This window comes from Trichechus manatus, unplaced genomic scaffold, assembly GCF_000243295.1.
Source record: "Trichechus manatus latirostris isolate Lorelei unplaced genomic scaffold, TriManLat1.0 scaffold00060, whole genome shotgun sequence".
NCBI classification, from domain to species: domain Eukaryota; kingdom Metazoa; phylum Chordata; class Mammalia; order Sirenia; family Trichechidae; genus Trichechus; species Trichechus manatus.
In genome coordinates this window covers 3,496,994-3,511,758 of record NW_004443996.1, presented here as the reverse complement: position 1 = coordinate 3,511,758, position 14,765 = coordinate 3,496,994, and the positions used below count along the sequence as shown (strand labels likewise).

The 14,765-nt window shown below is 36.5% G+C and overlaps 1 protein-coding gene across 1 annotated transcript in view; it reads right to left on the bottom strand.

Moving 5' to 3' along the window:
* Positions 1 to 1,960: 1,960 nt before the first annotated feature.
* The window catches only part of POF1B (POF1B actin binding protein), a 107,383-nt gene continuing 94,578 nt past the window's right edge, over positions 1,961 to 14,765 (bottom strand). Inside the window, exon 16 of the mRNA XM_004378873.1 lies at positions 1,961 to 2,099. Coding sequence (XP_004378930.1) covers positions 1,961 to 2,099 — 139 coding nt within the window. The remainder of the gene's footprint in view (positions 2,100 to 14,765) is intronic.

The following is a 14,765-nucleotide window of genomic DNA, read 5'->3' as shown; positions in this document are numbered from 1 at the left end:
TTTTTTTTTTTTTTGCTGTTCTCTTTCTATTTGTTTGAGTTGTAGCTCATGTTTTGATTTTGTTCCTTTCTTATTTTTTGATGTGTGCATTTATTGGTAAAAATTTATCTCTGAGCACTGCCTTTGCTGTGTCCCAAAGGTTTTGGTATGATGTGTTTTCATTCTCTTTGATTCTAGTAATGTTTTGTTTCCATCTTTGATTTCTTCTATTACCCAGTGGTTTTAAGCAAGGTGTTATTCAGTTTCCATGTTTTTTATTTTTTTTCCTTACTCTTCCTGTTATTAATTTCTACTTTGATGGCACTGTGAACAGAAAAGGTAATTTGTATTATCTCAATGTTTTGGATTTTGTTGAGGGTTGCTTTGTGGCCTATGATGTGGTCTATTCTGCAGAATGTTCCATGTGCATTTGAAAAGAATGTGTACTTTGCTGCTGTTGAGTGGAGTGTTCTATATATGTCTATGAGGTCAAGTTGGTTGATTGTGGCCTTTGGCTCTTCTGTATCTTTTCTGAGTTTCTTTGTAGATGTTCTGTCCTTTACTGAGAGTGGTGTGTTGAAGTCTCCCACTATTATTGTGGAACTGTCAATGTTTCTTTTCAGTGCTGTTAGAGTTTGTTTTATGTATTTTGGAGCCCTGTCATTGGGTGTGTAGATATTTGTCATGGTTTTGTGTTCATGGTGCATTGTCCCTTTAATCATTTTATAATGTCCTTCTTTGTCTTTTATGGTAGATTTTGTTTTAAAGTCTATTTTACCTGAGATTACTATTTCAGTGGCTGATTTTTTGGAAGTAGATTGCCAGGCCTTTCTTCCAGTGTATCTTGGGATGGACTGGAACTTCCAATCTTTTTGTTAGCAGTCAAGCTCTTTAACCATCTGCACCACCCAGGGACTCTGGCAGCAGTGTAGGAGTATATAATTAGGAAAAAAAAAAAAAACCCTAGGGCATTCTGATGTGCTAGCAGGGCTTCTCAACCTTTGGCACTATTAATATTTTGAGCTGGATAATTGTTGTTGGGTGTGTCCTGTGCATTATAGACTGTTTAGCAGCATCCCTGGCCTCTACTCAGTAAATGCCAATAGCACTCCCCTCCCCCAATTGTGACAGATGTCCCCTGAGGGCAAAATTTCCCCTAGTAAAGAACAATTTTGCTAGGGAAAATGTACCCCCTGTTTGATAATCACTATTTTAAAAGTTAATAGATCAATAAGTAAAAGATTTAGGAAAGTAGCTTTTGGTCTTTTATGAGAGGAGGGTTATAGTAAGCAGTCTTCTTAGCAATGGATTGGACCACTTAGAATGGTATTGAGTTCTTTGCCACCTGGTCATCTTGGGGGATGTTGTAGAAGGTAGATGTTAGCATAAATGAGCTTTAAGGTACTTTTCAGCCTCATTATAAATGTGGGATTTTAAAGCTAGAAGATCTTACAGTCTAGTGACAAAGACAGACACACCTTCCCTCTTTTTAAAATCCTAACAATTTATAATCTGCAGGAATGAGTACCATATTCAAGATCACAAGACAAATTCTGTTAAAACATGCTTCTTTTCTATCCTCCACGCTCCTTCATAATTGTCTATAACATTTACTACCTGCTTTAGAAAAAAGGAAACTTTTTTTATGAAAATTTGAATAAAATCAGTTCAGTAAATCCTGAGTTATGCAAGAAAAGAAATAAAATTCAGATGTTTCCAGTGTTAACTTTCTTACCCTTTGGGGTAAAAATGGATAATCGTGGGATAGAACTCATATCTAGTTTATTGGAGTTTGGAGTTTGGGTAATCAGTTATATTATCGCATGTACAAATCTTCCCAAACTTTCTTATTTTTCACTATATATAGTAAGGGAAATGCAAAAAAGCCTTGACGGAAAAAAAAAAAAAAAACTCTAGTTCATTTTGATAATGTTTTACCTTAGTTGTTCAAGGATGTTAACAAGATATACTCAGAATTGTACTAGAAATGTCCAAGTGAACTTACACAAGTCCATTTGTCTTCTGTTTTCTCAATCACAATAGTCTGTGTGTCACTGCCTGGTGGGATATATTCATAGTCATCATACAGGAGGCCTAGAATTGGATATTGTGTCCTGTACCTATGTAGGAAAGAAAAAAAAAAGATTAACAGGCTGCACAAGAAATAACTTTCATTCTTTAGTAACTCCTAGTTTGATTCCCCTTGTAAACCAACTCTGAATGACTTTTAAATGTTTCTAAACATAAAATTTCCTCTCAATGGGCAAAGATTTACTAGTATTACTTATAAGAGAATAAGAAGGAGAGACTTTAGCTTCTGGCCATGATGGATCACTGGCAGTACATGACAGTGACCCAGAGAAGGGAAACAAAAACATGAATGCTAAAATGGTCCAACTCACTAACTGGTAAGATTTTACTGGTTACAGGACAGAGGAAGTGAAGCCGAACAGATCCTAGCAGTCTCATCAAGTTGAGGAGACAGAATTTAGAGTAAAGATAGTCAAAGGCAGCCAGAATTTTTAGGACAGAGTCCCTTACAGAAGACAGCTATATAGAGAAGTCAGTAGACCTGTAAAAGGTTTTCTGTGAGACTTTGGCTGAGTACTGATCAGTGTATGCATGTGAAGAAACTATTGAAGCTGGGAAAGAACCACAAGAAAATAGCAAACTAGCAATACCTGTAGCTGACACAGAAAAGGGAATAGTTTTTATTCTACTAACCAGAGTGGAAAGACCTGCTAATACATGGGGAATGAGGTAGAGATCATAGAAGAATATTGCCTTAATAGTGGGATGAAATTATCCCTAGACTACAGGCTTCTCTGGAACCCTGGTTGTGCAGTGGTTAAGCACTCAACTGCTAACCAAAAGGGCTGTTGTTTGAATCCACCAGCCTCGTCATAGGATAAAGATGTGGCAGGATGCTTCTGTAAAGATTACAGCCTTGGGAACTCCATGGGGCAGTTCTACTTTATCTCATAGGGTCACTTGGAGTCAGAATCAACTCGACGGCAATGGGTTTACAGATGTCTCTAGGGGAGTTTAAAAGCAAGACTTGAAAGTGTTAAACTGTTTCGAAGTAACTTCTCAGAAAAAAAACTTAAAATATTTAAAGTAATATCAAAAAAATCTAGAACTCATCTATATATAATCACTCTATGTGGCATTCTATGAAGAATTAGTAAACATGCAATGAAGCGAGACTATATGACCAATATAGGAGAAAAATAAATTAGTAAAAGCAGATCAAGAAATGACACAAATAAAATGAGTGGATAATGGAGAAGCTACTAGAAATATACAAAATATACTCTGTATGTTGAAGACATTAAGGAGCCCTGGTGATGCAATGGTTAAAGCACTCATCTGCTAACCAAAATGTTGGTGGTTCTAACCCACTAGTGACTCCCTGGGAGAAAAGACCTGGTGATGTGCTCCCATAAAGATTACAGTCTAGCAAACCCTATGAGGTGGTTCTACTCTGTCCTGTAGGGTCGTTGAGTTGGAATCAACTCCAAGGGACACAACAACAACATGTTGAAGAAATTAGAGGAAAGCATGATGAAGAGAGTAATGGAAAATATAAAAAAGATCTACATTAAGACTTTAAATGATGAAAGATACATTGGATGGCATTACCTCACCAGATTAGGCACTGCAGAAGAAATAATGAATTTGAAAACAGCAAGATAAATTATCCAAAATTAGAGAGAAAAAAGATGAAAAAATATACAGTGCATGAATAAGCTGTGAAAAATATCAAGCACCCTCACAGATGTGTAAATGAAGTCTTGGAGATTTGGCAGGAGACAGAAAAAAGCTGAATAATGACCAAAGTGTTTCCAAATTTGGTGAAAACTATAAACACACAGATTCAAGAACCTCAAGAAAAAGAAAAACATGAAGAAAACCACAGAGAGGTAAATCATTTTCACATCCCTGAAAACCAATGATAAAAAGAGAATCTTAAAAACAACCAGAGAAAAAAACAGTTCTAAAACAGTAACAATCATAAAATTAACAGCAGATTTCTCATCAGACACAATGGAAGAAGACAATGAGTGACATCTTTAAAACACTGAAAGAAAAAACCTGTCAGTTTAGTATTCTATACACAGAAAAAAATCTTTCAGTAATAAAGGCAAAATAAATGTTATTTTCCATTATAAAAAGCCAAGAGAAATCTTTAGCAGCAGAGAATACAAGTTAATGTTAAGGAAATCCCTCAGGCAGAAGGAAAATGATACCAGATGGAAATTTGGACTTACAAGGAATGAATAGTACTAGAAAATGTACATATGTGCATAAATTTTAAAAATTGTCTTTCTTATTTTTAAAATGTCTTTAAAAGATAATCTGTTGTTTAAGGCAAAAATAACAGCAATGCATTTAGGGGTTCATAACATATGTAAAGGTAAATATATGACAAAAATAGCACAAAAATTGTGAGGGGGAAATTGAATTAAGCTATTATGAGGTTTTTATGCTATTTTAATGGAAATAACATGGTGGAATATAATATTATTTGAAGGTAGACTGTGATAAATTAAGGAAGACTACTGTAAACCCTAGAAAATCCATAAAAAATTGGTGTATCTTAATAAACCAGTAAAACATACAAAATGAATCATAAAAATAATCAGGAAAGAAAGCAAAAGAGAAAAGGGGAACAAAGAAAACATGGGATAAATGGAAAACAAACAGCAAGATGGCAGACTTAAACCCAACTATATGCATAACCCCATTAAATATAAAAGATCTAAACACTTCAGTTAAAAGGCAAAGATTGTTATACTGGATAACAATGCAAGACCTAATTATAAGCTACTTACCCCCCCCAAAAAAAATACAGTTTAAATATAAAGACACTGATAGATTAAAAGTATAAGGGTGAAAATATTTACAATGAATCCATAATCAAAAGATAGCTGGAGTATTTATAGCAATATTAGATAAAATAGCCTCCAAAACAAAAAGTATTAGCAGGGATTAAGAGGATCATTTTATAATAATAAAGGGGCCGATTCTTCAATAAGATGTAAAACTTCTGAATGTTTATTCATCAATAGGACATAACAATCCAAAATGTTTATGCACTTCCTAACACAAATTCAAAATACATGAAACAAAAACTGATTAGAACTAAAATGATAATTGGACAAATCCATAATTATAGTTGGAGAGTTTGTTGTGGTTTTCTCAATAATTGATAGAAGAAATAGAAAATCAGTAAAGATACACAAGATGTCACTAAAACACTTAACCAAATTGACCTAAATGACATTTATAAACATCCACCCAACAACAGTAGAATATACATTCTTTTCAAGGGCATGTGGAAAGTTTACCAAGAGAGATTATATTGCAAGCCATAAAACAAGTCTCAATAAATTTAAAATGATTTAAAGCATACAAACTATGTTCTCTGACCATAATGGAAATAAAAACAATAACAGAAAGATATCTGGAAAATTAAATAACACAAAACTAAATTACCTATGGGTCAAAGAAGAAATGACAAGGGAAATTAGAAAACATTTTGAATTGTATACAAGTGAAAACATAACCAATAAAAATTTTGAGATACAGCTAAAGCAGTACTTAAGCGGAAATTTGTAACATTAAAAGCTTATATTAGAAAAAAAAGAAAATGGTCTAAAATCAATGAATTAAGTCTCCAGAATTAGAACTAGAAAAGGAGACTAAAATTAGGTGGAAAACCAGCATGAGGGGTGGAATATGATAAGAGAAGAAATCAGTGACATAGAAAACAGAAAAACAGTAGAGAAAAACCAATTAAACCAAAAGCTAGTTCTTAGAGACAATCAATAAAGTTAATATAGTTCTAGCCAGATTTATCAATCAATACAACTCATCATTTTAACAGACTAAACACTAAGAAGCTTATGAAAGGGGGTAGTACTTCCAGAATGGAAGAGTAAGGAGCTCAGCAGACCTTCTCTCCAGCAAAACAACAATCTAGCCTGTGAAATTTATAAAAACAAAAACACAATGATTTAAAATGTCTCTGGAAATTGTCCTAAGATCAGACAGCAAATAGAAAAACATTCATTAAAGAAAATCTATTAAACATTGGTAAGAATAGTGAAAGTCTATGGCATTTGAGCCACAATTTGCTCCCTTACCCCTCTCCCCCAGCTCCATGTTTCGCAAGCTCTACTCTGGGCAGGTGCAGCCAAGAAGACAGGGACTTCTCCCCTCAACTTTCTGTCTGGGGCTATGGTTTCACCCCAAGTGGAGCAGACTGCCTGTGTTTCTCATCCCCCTCAACCCCATGTTGAAGAAGCTCTATTCCAGGCAAGAGTGGCTGAGAAATCTGGGCTCATTTTCTCCAGTCAGCCCTCACTTGTAGCACAAATACCCTAAGTGCCCCAGGTCAAGAACACTGGTCCCTAATCATCTCCACCTCAGTATGCCTAGAATACCAAGGGTTGGTTCCTCACCGTAAGTGTCCATTTGTAGAGCAGTGGTGTCACTTTGAAAAAGCATGTCCTTACCCCAGCTATGGTGCAATGGCACAGGGACTCTACCCAGGGTGAAAGGCAAGTCATGATGTCAAAGAGCTCCACAATTCTGCCTAATGGAAAACTTTATTTGGAACAGATATTGAAGAACACCATGTCTAAGAAGATTGTTGAAAACAATGGAGACCTCAGTGAGAGCCATTAAGAGGAATCTGGTATCTCCATGATATAAGCAAAATGTCAGAGCAGAGCTAGGAGTTTAATAGAGAAAATAGGGGGAAAGGCAGACAAGAAGAGCCCTCCTGGGATCAAAGTCAGCTCTGAGGGTCGAGAAGGCTGTGTGTATGTGTTAAGCTACACCTACTCAGGAGCAATCAGAACAACGTGGGGCGGACTTGAAAGCACTCCACAAGCTGCTTACAGGCCTATCAACAAAGGGCAGAAGACTCATTGCAGAAGCAGCCTAAATACTTCTGACTGAACAAAGACTGAAGAATAAATTACTCTGACCAAGGGGTGACTTCTAGGAAGCTGGACTGCAAAATCAAATCACACTCACCCCTGGCAGTCTGGAAGACTATGTGTATTGCCCAAGGTTGCTCCCTCTCAGGGAAAATCAGAGGGAACTTACAATCTACTAGTCCCTGGTAAACATGAGGCAATGAAATGTAAGTTTCCTAAATTGTGATAGCAGCTTCCAAGCCACACATAGATGTAACAATACAATGTAAAAATCTAACAGGTTAAGGCACATAAACACAACTTTTGACCAATACGTGGCTTTTACTGGCCCAGGAACAACCACTCGGTAGCCAGGCTGAAAGATGAAAATAACAGAAAGAATATGAACATGGATGCCAGAAGCTGCACTTTGGGGGAAAGATACTTCGAAGAATTGGTTCAGCCAAGTCATTAAGCAAATAAACAAAAAAGCAAACAAACAATAACAACTACTTTCACCTGGAGGAAGAGGATGGGGATCAGTATCTAGAGTTGGTACAATATATTATCTAAATGTTCAGTTTTCAAGAAGGTGGAGCCAACATGGCATTACAGAGACAAGCACCATGCTGTCCCTCTGCAGCAAAGTCCAGAAAAACTAAGTAAAGCAGATACAAATGTCAATTCTGGAACCGTAACCATCAAATGAGGGGATAAAGAATTAGATCAAGCACCAAATGGAAGAAGAAACTGACAGAGAACAGAAAACTAGGAGAGCTATGGAGTGGAAGTCCCCTTCCAGCTAACAAAGTACAGCTTCACCATCTTAGAGCAGGGCCAGGAACAACCCCATACAGGGAGTACGGGAAGGCAACTTCATGGAGCTCCTAACAGGAGATAGAGCACCTGGTAACCAGAGATACATGCTTTCCCACCCTTCACCCTTCTGCCCTGTTTGGCAAAATTAGGACAGTTCCGGATAAACAGAAATTAAGGGAATAGGTAAAAACCATACCAGATTTACAAGAATAATTAAAAGGAGTCCTTTGGTTAGAGGACCAACAACATCAGACAACAAACTGAAGCTAGGACACAGGACAACATCAGCCAGATACCATCCTAGGTAATGAACTCTCAAGGATAAAACAAAACTAAAATATTTACAACAGAGAACCAGAAATGTCAATCTGTAAATGACAACTATGTTAGAACAATAAAAGGGGGAATAAATGGTGTAGGTATAGAACTTTCAAATAGAGAGGAAGTCAAGGCGATATCAAGTAATAAAAGACTGGTTCAAACTTAGAAAGATGGGGTAAATGTCAAGTAACCACAAAGAATGTTAACAAACCTACTCATCAAAATAAAGAAGAAAAACATAAAGTCTCAGTAAATATAAAATCTACAAAAACCAAAGAAACTAAAATTCCACAAACAAAAGGGACACAGCGCAGAAGAGTAACAGGAACAAAGAAAACATCAGCACCACAAAAAAAGCACTACAAAATGACAGCAATAAACTCACTCCTATCGATAATCATACTAAATGTAAATGGCTTAACTGCACCCGTAAAGAGACAGAGAATGACAGAATGGATAAAAAACATGACCCATTAATACGCTGTCTACAAGAGGCACAGCTTAGAAACAAAGACATAAGTATATTAAAAATCAAAGATGGAAAAAAAATTACAAGTAAACAGCAATCAAAAAAGAGCAGGAGTGTCAATACTAATCTCAGTAAAAAAATGACGTTAAGGCAAATTCCACCATAAAAGACAAGGAAGGACATTATATAATGATTAAAGGGACAATCCTGCATGATCACATAACCATAATAAATATCAACACAGCAAATGACAGGGCTCTAAAATACATAAACTCTAACAGCACTGAAAAGAGAAATTGACAGTTCCACAATAATAGTAGTAGACTTCAACACACCACTCTCAGTAAAGGACAGAACATCTACAAAGAAACTCAAGAAAAATAGAGAAGATCTAAAGGCCACAATGAACGAACTTGACCTAATAGACATATATAGAACACTCCACTGAACAGCAGCAAAGTATACATTCTTTTCCAATGAACATGGAACACGCTCCAGAATAGACCACATCATAGGCCACAAAGCAACCCTCAACAAAATCCAAAACATTGAGATAACACAAAGCAACTTCTCTGATCACAACACCATAAAAGTAGAAATTAATAGTGGGAAAAGCAAGGAAAAAAATCAAATACATGGAAACTGAATAACACCTTGCTTAAAAAACACTGGGTAATAGAAGAAAGCAAAGATGGAATTAAGAAATTCCTAGAATCAAAGGAGAATGAAAACACATCATACCAAAACTTTTGGGACACAGCAAACACAGTGCTTAGAGATCAATTTATACCAATAGATGCACATATCAAAAAAGAAGAAAGCAACAATATCAAAATATTAGCTTTACAACTCAAACAAATAGAAAGAGAACAGCAAAAGAAGCCCACAGCCACCAGAAGAAAGGGTATAATAAAGATTAGAGCAGAAATAAATGAAATAGAGAATAGAAAAACAACAGAAGAGTCAACAAAACCAAAAGTTGATTCTTTGAAAGGATCAACAAAATCAACAAACCACTGGCAAAGTTCACAAAAGAAAAACAGGAGAGGATGTAAATAACCCAATTAAGAAATTAAATGGTGGACATTACAACAGACCTAAATGAAATAAAAAGAATTACAAGAGAGTGCTATGAAAAACGGTACTCCAACAAATTTGAAAACCTAGAGGAAATGGACAAATTTCTAGAAACACACTACCTACCTAAACTAATACAAACTGAGGTAGAAAATCTGAACAGACCCATAACAAGAGAAGAGATTGAAAAGGTAATAAAAAAAAACTCCCAACAAAAAAAGTCCTGACCTAGATGAATTTATTGGAGAATTCTACCAAACATTCAGAGAAGAGCTCACACCAGTACTACTCAAACTATTTCAGAATATAGAAAAGGAAGGGACACTTCCATATTCATTCTAGAAAGCCAGTGTAACCCTGATATCAAAACCAGGCAAGGACACCATGAAAAATAAAATTACAGACCAATATCTCTCCTGAATATAGATGCAAAAATTCTCAACAAAATTCTAGCAAATAGAATTCAGCATCGTATCAAAAAAATAATACACCATGACCAAGTGGGATTCATACCATGTATGCAAGGATAGTTCAACATCAGAAAATCAATCAATATAATCCACCACATAAATAAAAGGATCACAAGATCATCTCAATGGATGCAGAAAAGGCATTCAATACAGTCCAACACCCATTTCTGATAAAACTCTCAATAAAATAGGTATAGAAGGGACATTCCTCAACATAATAAAGGGCATCTATACAAAACCAATGGCCAATATCTTTCTCAATGAAGAGAGACTGAAAATATTTCCCTTGAGAATGGGAACAAGACAAGGACGCTGTTTATCACCACTCCTATTTAACATTGTGCTGGAAGTCCTAACTAGAGCAATAAGGCAAGAAAAAGAAATAAAGGGCATCCAAATTGGTTAAAAAAAAAAAACTGTATTTGTGGAGGATATGATACTATACATAGAAAACCCAAAAGACTCCACGAGAAAACTACTAGAACTAATAGATTCATCAGAGTAGCAGGATACAAGGTAAACATACAAAAATCAGTAGAATTCATATATACCAATAAAGGGAACTATGCAAAGGAAATCAGGAAAACAATAACATTTATAATAGCCCCTGAAAAAAGAAAATAGGAATAAATCTAACCAGGAATGTAAAAGACCTATACTAAGAAAACTACAAAACAATAGTGCAAGAAACCAAAAGAGACCTACATAAATGGAAAAACATACCACGCTCATGGATTTTCAACATTGTGAAAATGTCAATTCTACCCAAAACAATCTACAAATACAATGCAATCCCGATCCAGATACCAACAACATTCTTTACTGAAATGGAAAAACTAATTGTTAACTTTATATGGAAAGGGAAGAGGCCCTGGATAAGTAAAGCACCATGAAGAAGAAGAATAAAGGAGGAGGATTCGCACTACCTGACCTCAGAACCTACTAGACAGCTACAGTAGTCAAAACAGCCTGTTACTGGTACAACAACAGATACTTTGACCAATGGAGCAGAATTGAGAACCCAGATGTAAATCCATCCACCTACGGTCACCTGGTCTTTGACAAAGGTCCCAAGTCCATCAAATGGGGAAAGGACAGTCTTTTTAAATAAATGGTCCTAGCAAAACTGGATGTCCATCTGCAAAAACATGAAACAGGACCCATACCTCACACCATACACAAAAATTAATTCAAAATGAATCGAAGACCTAAATATAAACCAAAAATACAAACATCATAGAAGAAAAAATAGGGTCAACGCTAGAGGACATAATACATGGCATTAACAGGATACAAACCATGACTAACAACACACAAACACCAGAAGATAAGCTAGATAACTGTGATCTTCTAAAAATGAAACATTTATGCTCATCAAAAGAATTCACCAAAAGAACAAAAAGAGAATCTAAAGACTGAGAAAACATTTTTGGCTATGACAAATCCGACAAAGGTCTAATCTCTCAAATCTACAGGAAAATCCAACACTTCTACAACAAAAAGACAAATAATCCAATTAAAAAGTGGGTAATGGATATGAACAGACACTTCACCAAAGAAGACATTCAAGCGGCTAACAGATACATGTGAAAATGTTCGCAATCACTAGTCATTAGAGAAATGCAAATCAAAACCACAATGAGATACCATCTCACCCTGGCATTACTGGCACGAATCAAAAACACTGGAAATAACAAATGTTGGAGAGGCTGTGGGGAGATTTGAACTCTTATGCCCTGCTGATGGGAATGCAAAATGGTACAACCATTTTGGAAAACGATATGATGCTTCCTTAAAAAGCTAGAAATAGAAATACTATATGATCCACTCCTAGGAATATACCCTAGAGAAATAAGAGCAGTCACACGGATAAACATGCACGCCCATGTTCACTGCAGCACTATTCAAATAGCAAAAAGATGGAAGCAACCTAGGTGCCATCAACAGATGAATGGACAAACAAACTATAGTACATACACACAATGGAATGCTACACAAGGATAAAGAACAATGATGAATCTTCGAAGCATCTCACAACATGGAGGAATCTGGGGGGCATTATGCTGAGTGAAATAAGTCAATCATGAAAGGACAAATATTATATGAGACCACTACTATAAAAACTCATGAAAAGGTTTATACACAAAAATAAACCAATCTTTGGTAGTTACGAGGGAGGGGAGGGGTGGGAGGGACAAACACCAAATAGACAATAGATAAGTGGTAACTTTGGTGAAGGGGAAGTCGGCACAAAGGTCATGAAAGCTTCATAGACATTTCCAAACCTTCCGAGGGACAAAATTACTGGGCTGAGAGCTATGGAGACCATGGTCTCAGGGAACATCTATCTCTACTGGCATAACATAATTTATGAAGAAAATGTTCTACATTGTACTTTGGTGAGTAGCGTCTGAGGTCTTAAAAGTTTGTGTGCAGTCCTCTAAGATTCTTCACTGGTCCCACCCCATCTGGAGCAAGGGAAATGAAGACACCTAAAGACACAAGGGAAAGATTAGTCCAAAGGACTATTGGATCACAACTACCACAGCCTCCACCAGACTCAGTCCAGCACAGCTAGATCGTGTCCAGCTACCACTACGGACTGCTCTGACAGGGATCACAGTAAAGGTTCCCGGAAAGAGGGGGAGAAAAGTGTAGAACAAAATTTAACTCACAAAAGAAAAAAAAAAGAAAGAAAGAAAAGACTGACTGGTCTGACAGAGACTGGACAAACCCCGAGAATATGGCCCCAAGACACCCTTATAGCTCAGTAATGAAGTCACTCCTGAAGTTCACCCTTCAGCCAAAGATTAGACAGGCTCGTAAAACAAACTGAGACAAAATAGGCCCACCAGCCCGGGGCAAGAATGAGAAGGCAGGAGGGGACAGGAAAACTGGTAATGGGGAACCCAAGGTTGAGAAGGAGAGATTGTTGACATGTCATGGGGTTGACAACAAGTGTCACAAAACAGTATGTGTATTATTTGTTTAATGAGAAACTAGTTTGCTCTGTAAACCTTCATCTAAAGTACAATAAAAAAAGAAAAGGAAGATTAACGTTGAAGAGCTTATATTTCCTGATTTCAAAACATACTACAACACTATAGTAATGAAGACAATGTGGTTCTGGCATAAGAACAGACATATTGATAAATAGAATAAATTGAGAGTACACAAATAAATCCATACCTTCACAGTGAATGGATTATAGACAATAGTGCCAAGGCAGTTCAATGGGGGAAAGGATAAGCTTTTCAAAATACAGAGCTGGTACAACCAGACATCCACATGCAAAAGAATGAAATTGGACGCTTACCTCACACAATATGCAAAAATTAACTCTAAATGGATTTTAAAAAAATCTAAATTTAAGTGCTGAAACTAAAACTCAAAAGGAACATTGGTGTAATTCTTTGTGACCTTGGAATAGATGGCGATTTCTTAATATGATACAAAAAGCACACACAACAAAAGAAAAAATAGAAAAATTGGAGTTCACCAAAAATTAAAAACACTTGTTCTTTAAACAACACTATCTAGAAAGTGAAAAGACAACTCACAAAATGGGAGTATATTCCAAAATCATATATCTGATAAGGGACTTGTATCCAGAATACATAAAAAACTCTTACAACTCAACAATAAAAAAGTCAACCCAATTAAAAATGGGCAAAAAATTTAATTAGACATTGATGTAAAGAACATATACAAATGACCAATAAGCCCATGAAAAGAAAAAAAGGCTCAGCATCATTAGTCATTAAAATCCATTGCCGTCAAGTGGATTCAGGCTCACAGCAGTCCTCTAGGACAGAGCAGAAGTGCTCTATAGGGTTTCCAAGGCTGAGCCCTGGTGGTGTAATGGTAAAGCATTCGGCTGCTAACTGAAAGGCTGGCATTTTGAACCCACTAGCCACTGTGCAGGAGGAAAATGTGGCATCCTGCTTCCATGAAGATTCACAGCCTTGGAAATTCTATGGGGCAGTTCAGAGGGTTGCTATGAGTCAGAATCCACTCAACATCAATGGGTTTCGTTTGGCTTAATCTTTACAGAAGACTGCTACATCTTTCTCCTGTGGGAGCAGCTGGTGAGTTCAAACTGCTGACCTTTCAATTAGCAGCCAAGCACTTAACCACTGTGCCACCAGGGCTCCTTATCATTAGGGAAATGCAAATTATAAGTGTCAGATAATATTTCATCCTCACTAACAAACTGCCGTTGAGTCAGGGACTCCTCACACTCACTAGGGTGGTAATAATCAACAAAATAAACAATAACAAGTGTTTGTGAAGACATGGAGAAATTGGAACCGCATTCATTGTCAGTGGAAATGTAAAATGGTGCAGCTGCTTTGGAAAACAGCTTTGCAATTCACCAAAATGTTAAAAATAGAGTTACCACATAACCCAGAAACTCCACTCCTAGGCATATACCCAAGTGAATGACTGACCCTGCCAATTGGAGAAGGAAGTGAAGAGTATTGTGCCCACAGACGAGCGAACAACAAAGAACACACAGTCTGCCTGCTCAGACATAGTCAAATTTAAAAAAAAAAAGGCAAAACAAACAAATCTACAATCAATAAATGGGAAAAATAACTACTGAAAGCCCCGAAGACAGCAGACAATATCAAAACATTTACAAAAACAGGACAGGATGGTTCCAGTAGGCATCCAAAATAAAACACCAGATGACTTTCC